The 21,382-nt window shown below is 50.5% G+C and overlaps 3 protein-coding genes across 3 annotated transcripts; 1 reads left to right on the top strand and 2 right to left on the bottom strand.

Moving 5' to 3' along the window:
- Positions 1-768: 768 nt before the first annotated feature.
- Positions 769-5,874, top strand: PtA15_6A582 (uncharacterized protein; the record flags this gene model as incomplete). Its single annotated transcript, XM_053170302.1, has 12 exons — positions 769-858; positions 953-1,099; positions 1,250-1,491; positions 1,583-1,655; positions 1,733-3,323; positions 3,387-3,675; positions 3,754-3,920; positions 3,989-4,293; positions 4,354-4,942; positions 5,034-5,284; positions 5,368-5,563; positions 5,621-5,874. The coding sequence occupies 12 exons, from the start codon at positions 769-771 to the stop codon at positions 5,872-5,874; spliced, it is 4,194 nt and encodes a 1,397-aa protein (XP_053021507.1).
- Positions 5,875-7,101: 1,227 nt separating this feature from the next.
- On the bottom strand, positions 7,102-8,408 carry PtA15_6A581 (uncharacterized protein; the record flags this gene model as incomplete). The annotated part of the gene is made up of 4 exons (XM_053170301.1): positions 7,102-7,346; positions 7,422-7,537; positions 7,605-8,292; positions 8,381-8,408. The coding sequence occupies 4 exons, from the start codon at positions 8,406-8,408 to the stop codon at positions 7,102-7,104; spliced, it is 1,077 nt and encodes a 358-aa protein (XP_053021506.1).
- A 9,758-nt stretch (positions 8,409-18,166) lies between these two features.
- PtA15_6A580 (uncharacterized protein) lies at positions 18,167-20,576 on the bottom strand (the record flags this gene model as incomplete). Its single annotated transcript, XM_053170300.1, has 2 exons — positions 18,167-18,451; positions 20,574-20,576. The coding sequence occupies 2 exons, from the start codon at positions 20,574-20,576 to the stop codon at positions 18,167-18,169; spliced, it is 288 nt and encodes a 95-aa protein (XP_053021505.1).
- Between the last annotated feature and the right edge of the window lie 806 nt (positions 20,577-21,382).

Here is a 21,382-nt window from a genome sequence, read left to right as displayed (position 1 = left end):
AATCCTTGCCGAAGATCTGAATGGAAAATAACGATGAGCAAAGGTCAGTTATTCTGTTGTGTTCAGATTTCTTCTCTCCAATCTAATGTTGTGCGATCGAACCTAATTCCCTTTGCGTACCTGAGTGACCAAACGGTCCAAAGAAAAACTGGGATGTACGAAGAGTTCTTAACCTGGTCGTTATCAACGCAAGTAAAAAGCCAGGAAGGGGAGGGACAAGCGGTTCGGTTTCCGGCGCGGACTCTTGATTCTTGGATGTCAAACACGGGTCGGAAACCAAGAAAAAAAAAAAAAAAAAATCAATCAAAAATCAAAGTAAAAACATCTATTATCTACGAAAAGCTTCTACGCGACGCGCACGGATCAAGAGATGCGCTCATTAGATGACAACAAAGGACCGATCATACGAGATAGATTCTATATTACACGATGTTCTCTCAAACTCTAAGGATGTTATTTTCCTATATATATTCAAAGAAACGTTGTAATTTCCCTTTTTCTTTAAGAGATTTATTTTGTTATTTTCCTTACCATTCCAAAATCTTTGCTATAAAATATTGAATAAAAGTTCTAAAATTAGGTTTTTGAAGTGAAAAAAAAGGGTCGTGTTCTTTACATTGGAGCCCAGTTTTGGTTTGTCATTGCGCAGCAGATGATCCCGGTGCCACTGCGGTGAACGGGGGTGGGTAGGCTCCCCCGGGGAGTCCCGAGCCGGCCAAGCTGACTGGTGCGGCTGGCTGGCTGCGAGCGAGCACCGGCCAACCCGTGATGTCATCCGAGCCAGTCAGCCTCAGCTCGATCAACCCCTCGCGGCAGGCACTCTCACTCAGCCCATCCTGCTCGAACCAGCTCATCATCGTAAGAGCCCCAGTCCATCATCCATCAGTCAGCGCTGCCAGACTTGCTGACTCGAACAACAACGAAAAACAAAACCTTCTTTCCGTCTGACCAGCTCTATGCCTCCGGCTTGCTCGTTAACATCGTCGATCCGGTCTCGTGGCGCTTGCTCCAGTCGATCCCTCTCCTCGACCATCTGCCCCACCTCGCACACTCTCAGAACACGGTCGATGCCCTCCATCTTGCCCAAGATAACCGCAGAGTCAGTCTGCCCCTCTTAACTCCGAAAACCGCGCGTCGTTAAAAAAAGCACACACACCCAAGATCTGTTTCTTTGATACTTAGTTGATTTCTTGGCAACAACATCAATTTCTCCATCACACACTCCTCGGCACCCCTCTCATTTGAGCAGTTGGCCGTCTGTTGCGGTCCATTGACAGCGGTCTTCGAACGCCCAGGCACAAGTTCGACGTTCCCTTGTCCATGGAAATTACATTCGACCTTCACCTGTCACATCACGAGGATCCTCTCCATCAACCTCAAACCGTCCTGCTGTCTCGTCACCGGAAAGGACGGTCTGTCGTTGCACCAGCTCGAGGATGAGATCTCAGATTCAGATGAGCCGGCGCGGTGGATCAAGAGATGGGCACTCCGGTGGGTCTTCCAACCCACTCCGCTCCTAGCCTCTCAAGCCATCATCCTCAGCCCGCCAAACCCTCCTCACTCGACCATTGATGATTCATAGCGGCCAACCCTGCGACCAATCCGTCTTCGAAGTTCTGGACGATGGAACCTGTCTACTGGCAGCGATCGTCATCGTCAGTCCTGCTTCTCTTCCTAAAGCTATGTCTGGCCGTGCTCATAAACTTTCTCATGTTGTGCTGCTTCTTTCCAGGGCTCGCCTATCCTCCGGACCTACGAATTCTCTATCACCTCATCCAAAGCCGCATCTAATCTCCACCAATACTCTCCAAAGACGATCACCCTATCCCTTCCCATCCAGTCGATCCGATTCTCATACCGCAAAGGCCAGCCCTCTAACCACACAAATGAGCTGCCTTTCCTCTCGGTAGAAGTCGTGGCCCCGGTCCTCGGAACGGCCCTCCATTACTACAATCTCATCAAACGGCAACTTCCAGTCGCGGCACCAGGAAGAAATCCTTCACAGCAATCGCACGGACCCTACAAGCCTAGCGTCCAATATCTCCACCATGGCATGTGTGCCATTTCTGTCCCAGCCAATGCACCTCGGATCTTAGCAGCCTTTCCCTTAGACAATGACCTTTTCGGCCCTCAGAACGGGCAAATCATCGGCCACGACCCTCGAATGAACCTGATCATCCTCTCTAACGGGGAAGTCAATCTAGCCCGATCAGCTAAAAACACGAACCTGCTCTCTCCAGCCCCACTTCTCCTTCCCAAGGACATGCTCGAGTTGTTCATGCGTCCAGGCACGATGGTCCACAGCGTGATGAGCGTGCATAACAGCCCGGAGGAGCCGGGTCATCTGAGCTGCTCAATCGTTGCGCGTCCGTTGAAAACGACCGGCGAGATCTTTATCGCACAAATTCCGCTTGGTGCTCTGCTAGATCGGAAGGCTGTCTCGGGCTCCAATCCCCGCCTTATCTCGATGAAGCGGCTTCCATTCGGGTACACGCCGTTGTTTACTCGGACTAGCTTGCTTGCTAGTGGGCAAACTGCCTTTGCTGGTCTTTTAGTCGCGGGCAGTACGAAAGATCAGGACACGAGGTACCTCTGCCTTTGTTACCCAGCCGGCAACAACTCTGCAAGCGCCTCCCGACTTCTCGCTTATGCCTCTCATAGCGGTCGAGAGGATGCAGTGCCCCTCAGAAAAAATGACCTGACAGGTGGAGTACAAGCTGCTGGATGCTTCGACGACCAAGGCCGCTATTGTACGACTGATCGTGTCAATCCAACGGCCGAAACCTCCCACATCGGGCCCACGGGGCTTTTCGTCTCCCATCTCAACGGCAAAATGGACCTCTCTGTCCGCCCGTTGTCCTATCGAAAGGTCGGCTTGAAAGGCTTCTTGGAAGGAGAGCTTCCGCAAGCACTTGTCATGGAATGCTCGAACTCGCAGCGATCTGAGGGAAATTCCGTCCTCTGTTTCAGCTCTTCGAATCGGTTGCTCCTGTGGAATATTGCTGGAGACTTGCGGGTGTCTGGTGATGACTCCCAGCCGTACACAATGTGCCATGAGGTCTCGTTTCCGGCTTCCTTTTTGCTCAGCGCGCTCACCCCAAGCTATCATTTACCGACATCTACCGTCCTGGCGCTTGATACAAATGGCCAACTGGTTCGAGCACGCCTGCCCGAAACGCTTCGCGGCCCTCCCGCCGATAGTTCCTTCGAGTTGGAAGTAACCGTGTCCCACCAGATCGGTACCCATGAATCCCTCGGCTTGACCGATGTCAAACGTCAAGTGACCTTGCTTGAGCCAAATGGATCAAGATTTCTTGCGATGTGTCAGTGTGCCTGTTCGATATTTATGAATTCAGAAGCTGATGTGACTGCCTCCTCTTCTGCAGTGTGTGTGATGAACGAGACTGATAGTAGTCGGACGTACCGAATCGTTGTTGTGGATCTGAAACAACAGCCTTTCTCGCCGGGGATCGTGGGTTTGGATACGTTCGAGGTCGAGCGAGCCAGCAGTGGGATAGAAAATGAGGCCCAGCTGAAGTGGTCCGACTATCAAAGCAGGCCCTACTCTTTCCAGAAAGACTGTTTTCTTGGCGTTTGTTGCGGCACTGATTCTGTCAGAATATACACTCGGGCAAACGATGGATGGTGGACTCGAACAGCGACTGTCCACTCCGAGTCAGTTCTCTTCACTCACTCTCTTTCTCTCTCTCTCCGTGGCGCTCTCATCATCTTTTCTCATTCCTTGCTTAACAGACTGGGCTCCATTTCTCAGATCTCCTGGCTCGGCGTATCCGACGATTCAACTCGACTGCTCTATCAAACCGCCGGGCACACGTTACTCGGGCCTCCCATCAGGCCTCCTCAGCGGCGCACTGTACTGCCATGGCATCCGACCCTCCTAAAGAACCAACTTCTATTCGGTAGGTGAGCTATTCTTAGATCTTCGATTGCTTCACTACGCTAACCCAATGCCTCCAATTCATCGCAGGCAGTCTTTCATTGTCATTTGCGACTGTGGCTTGTCTTTCTTTGGCCTTGAAGGGTTGCTTGCAGCCGTTGACCTTGTTATGCCAGAGGATCATCACTGTCGGCTTTGATGAAGATGAGAAATTGATCATCAAGGAGTTGGACGACTTGGCGAATGATTCTGTTCTGCCCGGAAACTTGTCGCCTACCATCCTTTCCCAGGCTCATGTTGATGTCCTTTCTTTGGCTGTCAACGGGCATAGGATCCCTCTATTGGCCGAGAACGAGCAAGCCTCCGTCCTGCTTTTGGCCAAGGCATTCTTGCAGGTGCGTTGGCCATCTAGATTCTTATCGGGCCCATCTGCTCATCGGCTACACGTTTCTTAGGTGCAAACCGCCCGGAGTCACGGGATCGACACAGATGGTTGTCAATACATATTTTCCCTCGTCAATTATTTGGAGAATCCCGCTGGATCTCGGGTTGATTGGATGCTTGGGTTTGGGCCGAGTCAAAACTGCGGGATCCTGAGCGCCCAACTGTCCTCGACCCGGGGACTGATTGGCCAAGAGACGAGCGCAATCCTCAGCAAGTATTCCGACAATCCAGGGTTCAAGCTAGACTGGAAATCAGCCCGATCGGTGGGTCTGTTTATGTGGCTTGGCCCGGTGGAGGAGGTCCATTCGTATCTCGAAAGGGTCGCCCAAGCCGAATACGTCAGCGGTGGCAGCGGGAACGACCGGTCATCTGATAAAGCCCGGTCCTCTGACGGCCCCAGAGAGCAAGATCCCGCAGCGTGTAGTATCTTTTACATGGCCCTGAGGAAGAAACGGCTCCTCATGGGCCTGTGGAAAGTCGCATACGGACACGCCGATCGTCCCCTGATGACCAAGTTCCTGGAGAATGACTTTTCGGAAGCCCGCTGGAAGACGGCCGCGCAGAAAAACGCGTTCGCCCTCATCAGTCGCCAGCGTTTCCGTGAGTAGAAAGCTTTCGGTGGGATGAACCGCGAAGAAAATGGAATAACTGATCCGCTTTCCTTTTTTGGGAAAACATGGCTTACCTCCAGGATTTGCGGCATCTTTCTTCCTCCTAGCCGACCGCCTCCAAGACGCGGTCAACGTCTGTGTCCGTCAGCTTTCCGACTGGCAGCTGGCCCTGGCGATCGTCCGGGCCTACGAGGGCGACCGGGGCCCAGCTATGGACAAGCTGCTCACCGAGACCGTGCTTCCGATCGGCTTCTCGACCGGTAATCGCTGGCTCGTCAGTTGGTCTTTCCGGATGCTTGGACAGTCCGACCTGGCATGTCGAGTCTTAGTCGTCAGTACTCACATCTCTTTCTTTACCTCTAAGAAATACAGAGTATTGAATCCAAGAAATACGTTTGTTTTCGGTGATTGAAGGCGGCCTGGGACGACCCCCTCGTTCGGAACCATTGGACACCCTCCGTCTCGGGGAGATATGCGGTCCGGATCGGCCCCTTGGATCTCTCGCTGGTGGTGCTCTTCAACCGACTCAAGCGGGCCCTGCGGTCGCCCCTGACATGGACGGACGAACGGGCGCTGATCCTGCTAAGCTTGGAAGAGCTAGCCAACGCCGGTAAGCACCTCTTTCTTTCTCCTCTGTCAAATGGATTGCTCAGAGTTGTGTGGACAGGATGCACGATGTTGGCTGTCAACTTGGCCAAGAATTGGCCCCTCGACCCGCCGGATATCGGCCCCCCTCGTCACTCTTTCTCCGCCGAGCCTCCTCCCCCTCCAGATCCACACTCGCTCCTCCATCCCACACCCCCTCAAACCCACTCCGCCAATCCTCCGCTCGAAAATACTATCGAGCCGGTCCTGCCTATGCCTAAAAAAGTCTTGAGTCAACCAGTCGTGCCCGAATTCGAACTATCAAACTTCTTTTAATTGAATTTTCTATCGTCTTCGATTGTTGTTTTCCTTTCTCGATAATCGTCTTTGTAAATATACGAAGTTCGCTTTGTTTCTCGAGTTGCAAACATATGCACACACTTTTGTCATGAAGTGTTCCATCGGTTGGATGCGTTGGCTGTCTCAAGTAGTGCCAAAGGTATTGGTTGAGCTCCAACTACGAAACATGGATGCTATAACAGGTGTAACCCTTCTAATAGGTTAATGGTTGATAAGGTCTCCAGAGCAAAAGTTTGCACATCCTGTTTTTGAAGGGTTGATCTCAATTTTTGGAATTCGTCTATGGTATGGCTGAAGGGCAACCTTGGCGACTCGAAAACGGAGTTTGAGACTACACAAGCTTTAGACCTTACTCCATAGCCAAATGGAGGAGTCAAATCACTCAACCGGCAGGTTCGACTTCCGGCTCAAATGTGGTAAATAACTTGGTGCCTTGGCGGCTCCAGGGTGTTTGATACGCGACTGTGCCCGACTTGGCAGATTGATCATCAATCCATCGGCCCAGTAGCCTCGGCCCTCAAGCAACATCCTAAAATTAGGAGAAGCGTTTCTAGTGCCAAAAGTGTTTCTGCAACATTCTGGCGGACAAAATCAAAAACCCAACAAACAAAAGGACAAACAAGGTTGGCAACGCAGTTGCATATGGATGTGGAACTGTTTGCAAGTACACATACAGAAAGAAAGAAGGGCAGTTCTAAATCCTGAGGAGTAAAAAAAGGAAGCAAAAAAAAAACCTCGACCTAATAAACCTAACCCCAAAAAAACAAACAAAAACAAGTGGCGCATCTTGAATTTTTAACCCAGTACATAGTAAGTTCTACAGCTTTGAAAACAGAAATGGTAAAACGACTGGAACCTCCATCTTTAAATCATGGGGCTTTGATAAAGAAATATACATCTATTGGACTTACAATAAGGCGGCACAAAGTAAGCGAAGGATGTAACCATTTGCCCGGTGAAAATGGCAGAGAAAGAGATGATAAAGAAGAGGGCGATAAAGAAGAAAAAAAGGGAACGAAAGAATGAAAGCGTGGTAGGACGAAAAGAAATGCAAATTTCGCCACAAGACAGGGAGCAGTAAGTTTGTGACGCAGGGGCAGCGAGAAGCAAACATGCAAAAACGACAAAATAAATGCGAAGTTCAAGAAGGCCGGGCAGGATGCTGCAGCGACAAGATGAGGGTGGAGGGCAGGCTTGATGTATTCAATGCATACCCTCAAAGATCTCGCTGTCGCAGTCTGAATCGTAGTCCGGTGAGTGGGGCCACCCGACTTCGCCCCACAGGTCATCAAGTTCCTCGGGACAGGAAATGGGCGAAGAGGTTGGGCTTTCAGAGATGGGCAGTGGCGTGTGTATGGGTGCCCAGCTCTTCTGGCCGTCTGACTCGGATAGAGAGCATGTCGAGGACTGACTGAACGAGCCACGCATCGGCGACCCCATCATCTCGCCTGGTCACACAAGTTATCAGCTTGAGCGGCTCATTCTCATCGTCTCGTGGAGATCCGGGGGAGACAGCAACTCACCACACCAGGTGCCAAGGGATTGTTTTATGGCCTCCAGCTCGACTAGGTCTGCCAGACTAAGATTTGCTGCAGAAATCGGCGGTGAAGCAAGTCTGGCGGGGTATTGTGTTATGTGCCTGTGATGCCAATGCCATGGAGGTTAGATTGGATTTTTCGGCTTGAACTGGACATGAATAGACATACCAAGTAGAGCCTCGAAGGGGAGAGCCGTCGGCGAAACGGACGTTACGGAAATTTTCCATGTCATCGTGGTATGAATTTTCCGATTTTTCGGGCAGCTTGGTTTGCTTGAGCTGAAGTGGACATGGCCTTGGACGCTTGCCGAACTTGAGCGACGAGCGGCGGGTGGCCGAGCTTTGCTCGCGATGTTGGGGGCGAGAGTAGGGACCAGGGGTAAGAGGTGTGGGCGGGGGAGAAGGGAGATGGCATTGTCCCGGGGAATGATGCCCGGGACTGGGAGCCTTGAGGCCATGGTTTGTCGAGGGGGCCAGGCTTGTTCCAAGATTGAATTGATTGCGCCGAGGGGTGAGAGCACGAAGATCACTTGCTGGGAAATGTGAGCCCGTGGGGGAAGGTCCCCATTCAGCGATAGCCAGTGCAGCTCTCTCTCGGAAAGTGGAGAAGTTAAGGTCTCCCTTCAAGAATGCCGGTGAATCAAGAGGTTCAATCAAAGTTTTGGGTAGCCCAGAGTGTCCTAGCGTCTTGTTGGAGGGTGGATTGGATGGCTGGAAGGGTGGCATGTCTCGAGGCGATGTGCATGGGTGCACTGCTATAGGAGGAGGTCGGGAATAAGAGCGAGGTCGTGAAGATAGAGAGGCAGGTTTCCAATTGTGCAGTGTTGATGATGAGCTTGCAGACGACCCGATAGACGCTGAAAGAATGCGCATACCCATCTGAGTGTTAGCCTCTGGACTGGGTAAAACGTGTCAAGGACAAGTTGTGCATTGGATGCAGCTTACCCTTAGTCTCAGTTGATTGCTTCGACATGGCAATGGCGGAGAGAAAAAGAGTGTGTTAAAAGGTGGAGATGCAAATCCGTAGTGTTTCAAAAAGTGACCAAGTCCTACCCAGACTGCAAGGTGGCGCTGGTATGTGTGTCTATGGACTCAAGAGGAAGAAGCTGGCAGAGCGTCGTGTCAACGGCTAAACCGAGTGGGGCGAGGGTAGAGGGAACAAACGAGAAGGGTGAGAATGTGGGAGAGTCTAGCCCTCGAGATTTTGGGGGGGTTAGTCCTAGAAGCGGCCCGGTAAGAATTTAAAGGAAGGGTTGCATAAGCTGAACTCTCAGAGTTGAGCAATCAAGGGAGTGTCTGGGCTGAGACGTGCGACATGTTTTCGTTCTGGCGCCGTTGAGGGCCGCTTGATCGAGAGTATGTAAGGACAAGGGGGGAGGGGGGGGGACTCCACGCAAGCATGAAACATGAAAGAGAGTGAACCGGGGGGAGACAATACTGGTTGGGGACCAAGTCCCTTGAAGGTTTATGTATATACATAGCCCGCCGAGCCAGTCTGTGTGCATCCGAGTTGGGGGTGCTGGGCCCCAGGAACGGAGTGTTGTTGACAGACCGTTACCTAAGGTGGTCTAATTCCATAATTATTCGGCTCCAACGAGTCTGCGGAGCCTGGGAGAGGCGGGGCCTGGCTGGGCACGGGGGAATGAAACTAGGAACGGCGGTAGGAGATGAACCCACACATAACTGTTTGAGACAAGTTTCGAATCTCGAGGACTGCTTGGCCTTACCGCTGCTGATGGGGGCGCGCGGGCCGACGAGAGTTTCATGGACGATCGAACCGGGCGTCGGAGCAGGTCGGAGCGCTCTACACGCCAACCGGCGGCCCCCCAAACTTCACGACCGACGGGAGTGGCCCCACTCCCGTCGCAGTCTGCTGCTCAGCTAACCTGTTTTAAGTCTCGGGGCATACTATCATCCGCCACGAGTCCACCATGTCTGTATGCATGTTATAGGCTGGCCCATCCTCGAATATCGTGAGCGAGCCGCAACCTGCCGCAACCAAGATCCGCCAGAGTCGCTGACCCACCAACAAGAGATTATCAAAAAAATGGATGAGAGCTGGATACGTATCCCTATTCATAATTGCTGGTGGCCCATGCTGCAATGATCAAAAAGAGGCTTTAACACTCCGCGATGTGCTATCGATAAATCACGAGAGCTGCACCAAAACAGTCGGGGACGGGAGGTCGCTCACCTTCCATCACATACGGTGCACATGGTACATACAGACCCTAATACTTGTCATGCACACAGATGCACACTCTTGTGATCTCTTGTGATTCCTGAAAGACCTTGAAGGACCTCGACCAACCGCGAAATCTACAGAATGGTTTGATGATAATGTTTTAGGAAGTATATGGCCCCCTTAGTTTTACCATTCTGATTTGGCTAAAATGTTCTATTCGGGCCCTGATACATGCACAGCCACTCTTGGCACACCCTAGGGGCAGGATAACACAAGTGCGAAGAGCAAAGTCACTGAGCGTTGGTGGACCGACTATAAAAAGAGCTGAAAATTGCCCATCGTCACCTCTCATCGCACCCATCCGCCGCGCACCATCACTTTCGTTTCCGCACCCTCTTTCCACCTAACACATAGGTTCATCAACCGCTAAGGTGAATTAACTTCCCATCTGATTACTTATCTGAACGGCAGCTGACAGCAGTCTTCTTTTCAAGCTTATTTCACCACTACTCCACTACCGCCGCAGAGGGTTCACTAGCTGTTTAGTAAGAACAACCCACAAGGTGGGCGGTCTACATCTCTGCGCCGTACCTATCTGATTTCACATTCTGACTCCCTGAGTCTTGCCTTGCAGGACCAGTCATGAAGCTTTTTCATACTCTCCTCATCTTGATGTGTGCAAGCTATGCGTCAAGTGTTAGCATCCCAGGCGAGGGCGAAACGACACAACTCTGCAAGTCCGCCGATGTGCTCGGGGGCCGAAGCAAACCCACTGAAGACCCACCCGACGGCAATTGTGTCTACAAGAGCAAGTGCGAGAATCCCATCGACTGTGCGTTTTGTAAACAGTGCGGGGAGCATTGCCTTGGCGGTCACAAACAAGAAGCTCAGGACGTCGATTCAGATTCAGCACCCCCACCATCACCCTAGCCAAGCACTTGACCTCCAAGCTGTTGCGCCGGGATCCCAAGATTTGACAATAACGCAGCCAACTCTTTTGGCGAAATCTATGTCGAAATTATACACTCAATTTGGGGAGAAACCAAAACCCACAAACCCTTATTGTCCTGCCGCCCTCCATCCTGGCTCCATGATTATTTGTATTTACTTTTTATATGACTTGCCTTGGAGCAAAAAACGTGCAGAAACTCATGTGGGAGATTGGTTTTAAAAAAGTCCCCACCAAAATGAGAGATACATAGCCATTTGGTACCCGCGGCGGGTACCCCACCTGCCTCGCACCCGCGCAGCGGTGCCTGGTGCGGTACTGGGTTTTGGCCGGAAGGCGACCTCTCACTCCCCGGGGGGATCCAGGGCCTTGACCCGGTAGATCCAGCTTGGCGAAGGTCTCCCAGCAAAACGCTGCGCTTCGCTAAAAAAGCGGCCATTTAGCGCAGCGCAGCGGAGAACCGCTACGTGGCCAGCCCACAAAGCGGTAGCGCAGCGGGAGCCCCGCTGCGCTACCGCTGAAAGTAGTGGCTCCCCGCTTTTTTTCCAAGCCATTTAGCGTTAGCGCAGCGGCAAAAACACCGCTTTAACAACAAAACAGCGCAGCGCAGCGGGAAGCGCTTAGTCCGCCGCTTTTGCGCTTGATATGTCGCTTTTGCGCTTTTAACCCGCTACAATTTCAGCTGCTGCGCTTTTGATTATGAATATTCTGGCTGCGCGTTTACAACCCATACTTCAATTAGGTCTTTTTCTAACCGAAATTCCCACCTACTTTTGTCTGCTCATCCCTTTTTTGGACTGTCAAGACGTCATCGACGCGACCGCAAACACCCCAAATTTCATGAAGTATCAGGTAAAAAAACAAGAGATGTCGCGACATCATGATCAGAGGTTAGTTTAAGTAGTCTCTTTCCTTATCTGTTTGATTGAATAATTATGTTTCTCTTCCCCCGTAGTGGGCCGCACCCCAATTGAAAAAAGGGATCTTCCCCCCCCCCCCCCCCCCCCTTTTACTCCCTCACTTTGACCACTGCCAGACTGCTAGAAAAGTGCAATATTCATACCGCTTTCTCCCACCCCCCTTATAAAAAAGCGGGTTTGAGACTGCTGCAAAACTGCTACAAAAGCGGGAAGCACGATTTTTCACCGCTAAACTGAGCGCTGAGCGCGCTTCCCGCTGCACGGCCGCTAAAAAAGCGCGCTTTAGAAACGGGACGCTTTTTCCTCAGCCCAAAAAGCAATAGCTCAGCGGGCTGGGCCGCTAAGTTCAGCGCAGCAAAGTGGCCGCCAAAACCGCTGCGCTTTCTGCAGCGAAGTGGTTACACCGTTGTGCACGGATTCAGGCTTGCTGGGAGGATTCCTCTCTGCGTATCCAGCTCGGCAAGGGGACTCCTCTCCATCTCACCGGGTGGACATCACTCGCTGAGCTGGATCATATATATCCAGCTTGCCGGGTGTTAAGTAGGGATGGAATTCAAGTACCCGTGGCGGGTACCTGGCACCCGCCGGCGGGTACTCATTTTGGGGGCGGGTACCCTCGCTGCGGGTGCCAGGTACGGGTCTGGGTGCCAATTTTCCCCATTATTTTTGTTAATACCCGGGTATATCCGCGGGTACCCGCCTGCAACCCCCCTGGTGGGGGAGGGAGGGGGGTCACGGGGGGTCGGTGATGACATATCCCCCATACAATTCATTGTATATCTAGATATCCAGACTCACCAAAATACGAACAAGCCCTCGACAGCCCTCGATGTGTCGCCGTCCGCACAAGAAGGCCCGAACCGCCACTCCTCTCCCCAGTTCTGCTGGATCCCCCACTCCAGACGATCCAGACAAACTCGAAGTCACACAGGATTCCATCAACAAGGATGGAAGTGGAAGCCAGCTCCCAAAACCAATGAGCAATCAAGAAGAATTAAGTAAGCTCCTCAACCCGTTTTTTCCACTTTCCCCTTCCACCCTGCTAACATTGTTAAACTATAAAGTCCAAGCCAAAAAAATTGCCAAGAAAGCCCAGAGTTCCAGTTACAGATCTTACCACGTCCCACAGCTATCCCAACAGCTTGATAAGAACAGTCGCAGAATGATTGTGTATCTGTGTAAGATGTGAGTATATGTTTATTCTGCCCGCTTCATCCTCCAATTATCTCACACACAAGGTCTTGGTTTGTCATAACAGGTGTGGAACCAAAATCAATTGGCTGATGACCGACTCGTTGTGTAGCAATCTCCTGAAACACGCAGCGGTCTGCTTGAAGCGACAGAGCCAGGGTGATGGCAGCCGCAGTCTTGCATCACTAGGCATATCAGGAACGGGCGAGATTGACTTGTGTGAGGTGAGTTTAATTTATTACTGCTTGATCCTCCCCTGGCAATGATTACCTATTGACCTGCCCCTCAATAGGTCACCCAATTGTGTGCAATTTGGTGTGCCGAGTCTGCATGACCTTTCTCTGTATTTGAAGACCTCAGCTTGAAGAGCATCTTACATCCAACGGTTCTCAAAAACTTACCTCACCAACATTTGATCTCAAAGGCCATTCATCAACTATACACCGCGGTCCAGGAAAATGTGAAATCGGATTTGAAGGTTAAAAATCCCATCTCACTTTCATTTTTTTGGTAATTCTAATTTTGAGCTCATTTTTTTAAACCTCCAGAGCCACACTGGAGCACTGTATCTCGGCGTAGACGCTTGGCAATCTCCCAACAGATTTGACATTCTTGGGGTAGTGGTATACCATCTTTGCCATGGGGATGGTTGGAAACACGAGTTCAATATGATGCCCCTAGACTTCATCCAATTATCTCAGAGCCACACAGGGGTGTATTTGGCCAAAACAATACAATTGATTGTTGAAAAGTTTGATATTAAAGACAAAGTAAGTTATTTTTATTGAGTCTATGTTTTCCAAACATTGATCCAACTGTATATTATCCAGATATGTGGTATAGTATCCAACAATGCTTCTAACAATAAGGTGATGGTCAATGAATTAAAGAAGCTTAAGTGGCCGAACTTCAAGGGGGAGGCCCAATGGATCTGCTGCTTTGCGCATATACTGAATCTTATTGCAAAAGCAATACTCCGACCATTTGGACCCAAGAAGCGCAAGAGACAGATGGACAAGCTGGAAAATCCATTGGAGGATATATCAGACAACGGGTCAGATGATGGGATAGCAGATGCTGAAAAGCAGATTGAACTGTAAGCTTTTCTCTTTTTCAATTGTCATTCCTCAGCTAATGTTCTCCTTTCCTCATATAATGCTCTTCCTCTCTCCTCCAGTTTCCCCAAGGGTGGTGATTCATACATCTCAGGAGATGAAGAAGAAAACCCTACAGATTTGACTGGCGATGTGGCCAGATTGGAGGACCCCGAGGAGTTGGACAATGATGACATTGATAAGACGATTGATACACCTCCAGTATCTGTCAGCAAACTCTTGAAAAGGTCAGTCCAATGCTTCTGCTAATTTGGAAACCATTATAAATTAATCTTCCTGCAAAAATCAGTTCCAATCAATCACCCAAAAACTCAACAAATCACCAAACTCAAAAGCACTATTTCTCAAAATTTGTGAGAAGAAAAGCTTTGAAAAACCTCACAATATCAAACGAGACGTAGCTACAAGATGGAACTCAACTCTTGTGCAACTGAATGGCGTTGTCAGGTGTCACTCTGCAATGTAAGTTAATCAATACAAATCCTCCAACAATGATGATTTTCTGACTTATCTCTTTCAGTTTGGAATGGCAGCAAGATAAACAGTATGGTGTTACTCGGTCTTCCCAAATAAATGACACCGACATCAAATTAGCAAAGGATCTGTCAGCTGTACTCCAGCTTTTCTATGAGATAACCATTCAAGTATTTACTGGAGGCTCGGCATGGTTGTCACATGTGGTAGTGTTTATCAACCAGATAACTGAACATCTGTCAACTGTCATTACCAAGAAAAAGTTCCCCCCGGCTTTGAGGAACGCTTGTTGTGCTGGGCTGAAGCTTACAAACAAGTATTACACGTTAACTGACTGCTTGCCTCTGTACCAAATAGAAATGGTTACGTTGGTTCCATCAGTCAGCCTCCTCTTTTGATTCTTGCTCAAACTCACACTACTCTTACCAGTCTTACATCCATCATTCAAAGATCAATACTTTAAAGTAGCCGGGTGGAGCCAAGAATGGATTGACAAGGCAATCAGACTCACTTGAGAGTTGTGGGTTAGAAATTATAAGCCAAAAGAAGATACAGCCTCAAGAACGGAGATTACTAAGGCCAAAGTAAGTACACCATGGTTTCAATTGGTGTTCTTTGCTTGCAAGCAAAGTGAGATTGACTCCCTGTTCAGCCCCAAAGTGGTTTCATCTCTCAACTTGGGGCTGCATTGGCCGCACGCGCAGTTAGTTCACCCTCCACTACAAACATTTATTATTTTGCCCAAAGAAAAAATAAAAGTCAACATGAAAAAAAGAAAACCACAATTTCACTCAGGGGAACAAACTGAGCATGCTGAGCCAAAAAAATAAAATGTCCCAAACTGAGCAAAAAACATTGGACAATGTTTTGGGATGGTTTTTTTTCACGGGCCTGGCGGGCCTGGAGCGGGCTTGAGCAGGCCTTGAGCGGGCCTGAGACGGGCCTGCCCCAAAAGCACATTGGGTCAGTATTAAAGAAGTTTTGCCTTGCCCTGGGAGCTTCTTGGGCTTTTGATGGGCCCAAATCTCAACATGGGCTTTTGGTGGTCTAGAAGTATCAACCCAGGCCACTGAATAGCGCATGGGCCTTTGAATTCCCAGAAAGCCCACCATGAGACGCCACATAGCTAATGGGCTCTTGGTGGCCCATGAAGATCCCTATGGGCCAACAGATACTTCCATCATGGGATCCCATGGGCTTTTTGCTTCCTTTCTGGGCCACAAAAAGCCCATGGGGAGCTTTTTGGACCACCAAAAGCCCATGAGGATATCTGTTGGACCATGGAGATCTTCATGGGCCACCAAAAGCCCATGAGGGTATCTGTTGGCCCATGGAGATCTTCATGGGCTACCAACAACCCATTAGCTATGTGGGGGCTCATGGTGGGCTTTTTGGGAATTCAAAGGCCCATGCGCTATTCAGTGGCCTGGGTTGATACTTCTAGACCACCAAAAGCCCATGTTGAGATTTGGGCCCATCAAAAGCCCAAGAAGCTCCCAGGGCAAGGCAAAACTCCTTTAATACTGACCCAATGTGCTTTTGGGGCAGGCCCGTCTCAGGCCCGCTCAAGGCCTGCTCAAGCCCGCTCCAGGCCCGCCAGGCCCGTGAAAAAAAACCATCCCAAAACATTGTCCAATGTTTTTTGCTCAGTTTGGGACATTTTATTTTTTTGGCTCAGCATGCTCAGTTTGTTCCCCTGAGTGAAATTTTGGTTTAATGTTTTTTGCTCAGTTTGGGACATTTTATTTTTTTGGCTCAGCATGCTCAGTTTGTTCCCCTGAGTGAAATTTTGGTTTTATTTTTTTCATGTTGACTTTTATTTTATTTTTGGGCAAAATAATAAATGTTTGTAGTGCTCTGACCCAATTGATAATTGGCTGGCGGGCAACATAATCTTAGATGAATTCAACCCGGTCAACACTGTTGAGTGGTGGTTAAAGCAGAAGACAAGAGGCAACAAGTATGGGGGCCTTTTAAAAATGGCTCTTGATATATTGAGCTGTCCAGGTATGTTTGTTTTTTTCCCTGTATTTGTTTATTTTTATTTTTACGCACTCTAAGCTTAAATGTCTTTCTGATTCAGCTACATTGGTCAATGTAGAGCAAGCCTTTAGTTTTGGTAGAAGCTATGTGACTGCATCCATGCACCGGCTCAGTGAGACATTGGTGAGCAGGGGAATGACCGTGGCTTTTTATTCTAAGAATGGGAAAATCCCACCAGGGGTTCTCAATTGTTGGAATGAAGGGGTCAAGGATTCAAGGATGATGAAGAATAAGAGAAAGGTAACTGAGCTCGTAGTAGTAGAGTGATATGTAGTTTACATTGCATGAAATGAAGCACGAGTAGTCTGTTTTTAGTGGGAGGTACCCGTGAGTACCCGCAATAAGTACCCAGGTACCCGCCCCTGGGCTCCCAGGCGTGTCTGGGTCCGGGTACGGGTGTCCATCTTGGGCAAAAAAAGCGGGCAGTACCCGTACCCGCCGCGGGTACCCAGGTCCAGTCGTTCCATCCCTAGTGTTAAGTTAGTCAACCGGTGTTTCCTGTCTTAGTCTCTTTCTTTTTGCTACATACATTTATTTCATCTTTCTCACATTTCAAATTCATTTCACCTGTTGTTAGTATATCTGAGACAGCGCACGTGGAAGGTCTCCTCTCCTCATCCTTCCACAATCATCTCCACTCACCCCCACCTCATGTGCTGTCAGCCTTAGAGTCAGAACAGCTGACCTAAAGTCTTCCTTTTATACCTTTCTACACATAAATTACTTCATATCTTTTTCATCTTAAGAGATATCCTTGTTTAGAATTCATATTCTGTTTCCTCATGCAATTTTAACCCTACACGGCGGGGGTGCTTCCTGGCCTGCAGGTTTGTGGAGACAACAGGATCACCATGTAAGAGCCCACTACTGGAGTGGGGCTCTTCACTGGTATAGGGGACTCGGGGACACGGAGGCAGGGCCTCAAGAGTTTTCTAGAACCGCGGTGGGGTGGATTACTGGCTGGCTTGGGAGAGATGTGAAGGTGATCTCTCTGTCAGACTATCTACATTGAGGTGGAGGAAAAGAAAAGGAAAAGATGGAAGTTTGGGGTGAGAGCTTACCTGGCTTGGGAGAGATGTGAAGGTGATCTCTACCAAGCCAGGAGAGGCGGGGGAGTGATTGGGTTAATTATGGGATCATTTGGGATCCTGTGATCCTGCTTGTGACACCTCCAAGGGGAGGGGTTACAATCTTGTAAGCTCTCAACAAGGAGAGCTTCACTGTGCGATGACAAGGGCGAGGGGACAAGGCTGAGGACAAGGCTGAGGCCTTGGGAGGACTTCTGGAACCAATGTTTCCTTTGATTGCGCAATCCTAGCTCAGGAGAGATGGAAGGAACATCTCTGTTAGACTATGTACAAGCTGAGAGGAAAGGAGAGAGAAGAGGAAACTGGGCGGACTCACCTAGCTCAGGAGAGATGGAAGGAACATCTCTGCTGAACTAGGAGGGGCGGGGGAATGGTTGGACTAAGTATGGGTCTGTTTGGGATCCTGTGATCCATCTTGTGACACCCCGAAGGCGGGGGGTTACATTCTCCCCCCCTATGAAAAAAAGGGAAGATAACAATGTTGTGCATGGGGATGGGAGGAGGGGGGACGTTGGGTGGGCTGGAGGCTTGGATTGAATCCGGCGGTCCGGGCACAGGAAGATCTGAGGATGTGGGTGGGACAGACTGGGGAGGGTGTTGGTGATGATGCTGTCGGGGAAATTTGGTGCGGCTGGGGTGTTGGGAGCAGAGAGCAAAGGGGCGGGGAAGCAAATCAGGAAGTGGATGCAGGAGTGGGTGTTGCGGGTGAGGCTGAGTCAGTCATTTCATCTTTGAGGCTTCCTTGATACTGGTAATTGATTTTGATCTACGGTCCAGTACCATACTTGAGGTCCAGTTCAGCCTTGAACGCCTCCCATGCTTTGTCCAAGGCCCTGAGATATTCCTGATCATCCTCTGGGTTGGGGTCTGCTTGAGGAGGGCTTCCGGGCTCTGATGGTGAGGGTGCCAAGACTGGTTGCAAATTAGCAGAATCAGGTGGGAAGGACGCTTGCGGACAGCCAAGGCTCGGAGCGGAGGGCCCTGGAGGAGGAGGGACAGTAGGCGAGGGACTGGGCGAGTCTGCTGGTTTGACGGCGGGGGGTGGGACTAACTGCGGGGGGATAGGATGCGGCTTTGGGTCAGGAGGGACGAGGAGGGCGAGGGGGAGGAGATTGGGAAGATGATTGGGCGACGGGGCGGGGACAATCCTGGCTGGAGGACTGTTGTTGTGATGGTGGAGGCCTGGGATGCCGGACTTGAGCTAGATAGGGGTGTGGCCAAAGGTAGCCGTTCGGCGAGGGCGGGTTGGGGTTTCAGAGACGTCGGGCTTGGATAAATGAGAAGTTCAATTCTCTGCTCAGAGGGACCCCATTGACCCCTCTGAGACAGAGTTGATTGGCTAGTTTGACGTCGAGGACATGGCTGTGACAAGTCAAGTCCAGAAAGCCGGCAGGTGGGCACGGTTGCGGATGCTGGAGGCGAGGTCAAGGCTGGTGTGGAGGGTGGGCGTGTCAAAGCTGAACGGGGAGGCGAACCAGATCGCGGAGATGGCGTCAATGAGGATGTTGAGGGGGGTGGTACCCGGGACGGAGAAGGCCCTCCTGGAGAGGAAGAGCAGGGGGGTGGTGGGGGCGAGGCACTGCAGGAAAGGCCTGGGGGCCTTGCGGCCGGGGTCTTGCATGTGAGGGGTTCTGAGCAGTGGGTGGTGGAGGGCATTGAGGAGCGAGGCAAGGGTGGTGACATGGCCGGTGGCTTCAGCCGGATAGGCGACCGCTTGGGAGTAACCAAGGTGGGGACCGAGTATTGAGCCAAGAGTTTGAGCGAGTGCGCTGCTTGTTTGGAAATTAGGGGCTCAAGAACCTGATCAATTGAATATTGGAATGCTCCATCCAGGGGAGCGGAGGGGACAAGGGAGGCCCACCCAAGCGTTGTTTTAGATAGCAGGAGGTGCACGCTCTCCTCTAGGTGTCTGATCCGCGCCTCGTATCTTCCAGGGGCAAGGAATCGGTCAGCGGGTCAACAGGAGTGCAGGGCGGGTGGGACGGACATGGCTGGCCAGTGGGGATGAGGTGGGTCGGCCGGGATGACCCAAAGGGGTGGATAACACGCAAGCGGTGGAGGACAAGGAGAACGGTTGGAGGGGCCTTTTGGCGGTTGTGAGGTTTGAGGATGAGGGTCTTATGGGCCACTTGCAAGGTTTGAGGACGAGGAGGATTTTTGGGCCAGTTGCGAGGTTTGAGGGCGAGGGGCTTTATGGGCCAGTTACAAGGTTTGAGGGCAGGCCAGGCTTCTTTTGAAAGGCGGCCACAAGGTTGGTTCAAGAAAAAAAAAGTGTAAGCTCTCAACAAGGAGAGCTTCACTGTGCGATTACGAGGGCGAGGGGACGAGGCTGAGGACAAGTCTGAGGCCTTGGGAGGACTTCTGGAACCAATTTTCCCTTTGATTGCGCAATCCTAGCTCAGGAGAGATGGAAGGAACATCTCTGTTAGACTATTTTCAAGCTGAGAGGAAAGGAGAGAGAAGAGGAAACTGGGCGGACTCACCTAGCTCAGGAGAGATGGAAGGAACATCTCTGCTGAACTAGGAGGGGCGGGGGAATGGTTGGACTAAGTATGGTTCTGTTTAGGATCCTGTGATCCATCTTGTGACACCCTGAAGGCGGGGGGGTTACAAATCTCCTCCCCTATAAAAAAAGGGAAGCAATAGTTCAAGTGGGCGGGCTTTAAAACGTGTTGAGGGATGTGCTTGAGAAATACAGATGAGCAGGGGGAGTCAAAGACGTCATTTTTTTGCATGGTCGGTTGAGCTTGAAGTAGTGGTTCTTTGGTCCTTGGTGTCGGTGGCTTGACAATATGTGACGTTGGTGAGTCCGCTTTCCAGGGCCTAACTGACTGTGGTACCTGTTTGAGGAGGGTTGGTGTGCATAGAAGAAAAAAAGGAACCATTGAGTGAACAGGGATGAGAAAAACGTGATTTGTAGGCATCTCTTGTTGATGTAGTCCTTGATCAAGCTGTGGCCGCTGGGTCTGAGGTCGCCTCACTTGGGGCCAAGGAACTTGCACTGTGTGTATGCAACCCCGTAAGCACCTGCCCTTGTGTAAAGGATGGAGATGGAGTGCAGTGGACAATGGGGCTTGTACGTACAGCTCATCCAATGAGGGGCCCAAGATGGCTGCTATACGGGCTTTGAGAGCCAGATCGAGGTAGGGTGCTGAGTCTGTGAATTCTCGCACCATGGCCGCTATGGACTCCTGTTGGGTCTGAGCCGTGGCAGTCGGTTGAGGGGAAGGTGCTGAGTGCTGCCCTTGTCAGTGATCCTGCAAGAAAGTATTGGGAAAATCGAATAAAATGATAGCGGTTGGGGGGAGGGATTTGTTGAGAGGGGACAAGGGGGTTGGAATACCCTCAGCGGTTTTGGTGGGGTAGAAAAGCTTGGATAAAGATAGAAGGAAGCTGGCGCGGTCGTTGGGATTATCGGGAAGTGATCAGATGAAGGGAAACTCAGAATACTCAGGTACTCAAAACTCTTGAAGTATGCGGGGAAGGATCGACACGATCCGGGATCAATAAACTTCAGAACTCAAAGATTGATGATATTCCTCGTGGTTCGGAGGTGGATACCATCCGGATCCCTCCTCCAAGTTCGGCTGAACTTGGATTCAGGCCCGCGACATGCCGCGCGACAAGCCCTCGTGCCCGCCGCGCCCATACAACTAGGATGAGAAGATGAAAAGAGAAAGAACAACCAAAGAGACAAGCAACCAAACCAAACATCTGAAAACAAACAAAAGAACCAACCCTCCTCCAACTCAACCTCTCCAACGCGCGCAAGGAAGAAACAGAAAGAAAAAAAGAGAAAAGGTACAGAAACAGAAAGAAACAAACAAGAAAAGAAAAGAAAGAAAGAAAGAAAGGGAAAAGAAGGAGACATAGGAAGGGGGGAAGAGGGACAGATAGACAAATGGAGAAAAGGAAATCCTGATACGTCTTGAGCATGCGGCTCCCTCCGCGCGGTTGGGCCTGGAGATCTTGCCTGTGTATT

The sequence above is a fragment of the Puccinia triticina genome, chromosome 6A (genome assembly GCF_026914185.1).
Source record: "Puccinia triticina chromosome 6A, complete sequence".
Lineage (NCBI taxonomy): Eukaryota > Fungi > Basidiomycota > Pucciniomycetes > Pucciniales > Pucciniaceae > Puccinia > Puccinia triticina.
The sequence above is the reverse complement of the archived record's forward strand: the minus strand, read 5'-3'. Positions and strand labels throughout refer to the sequence as shown.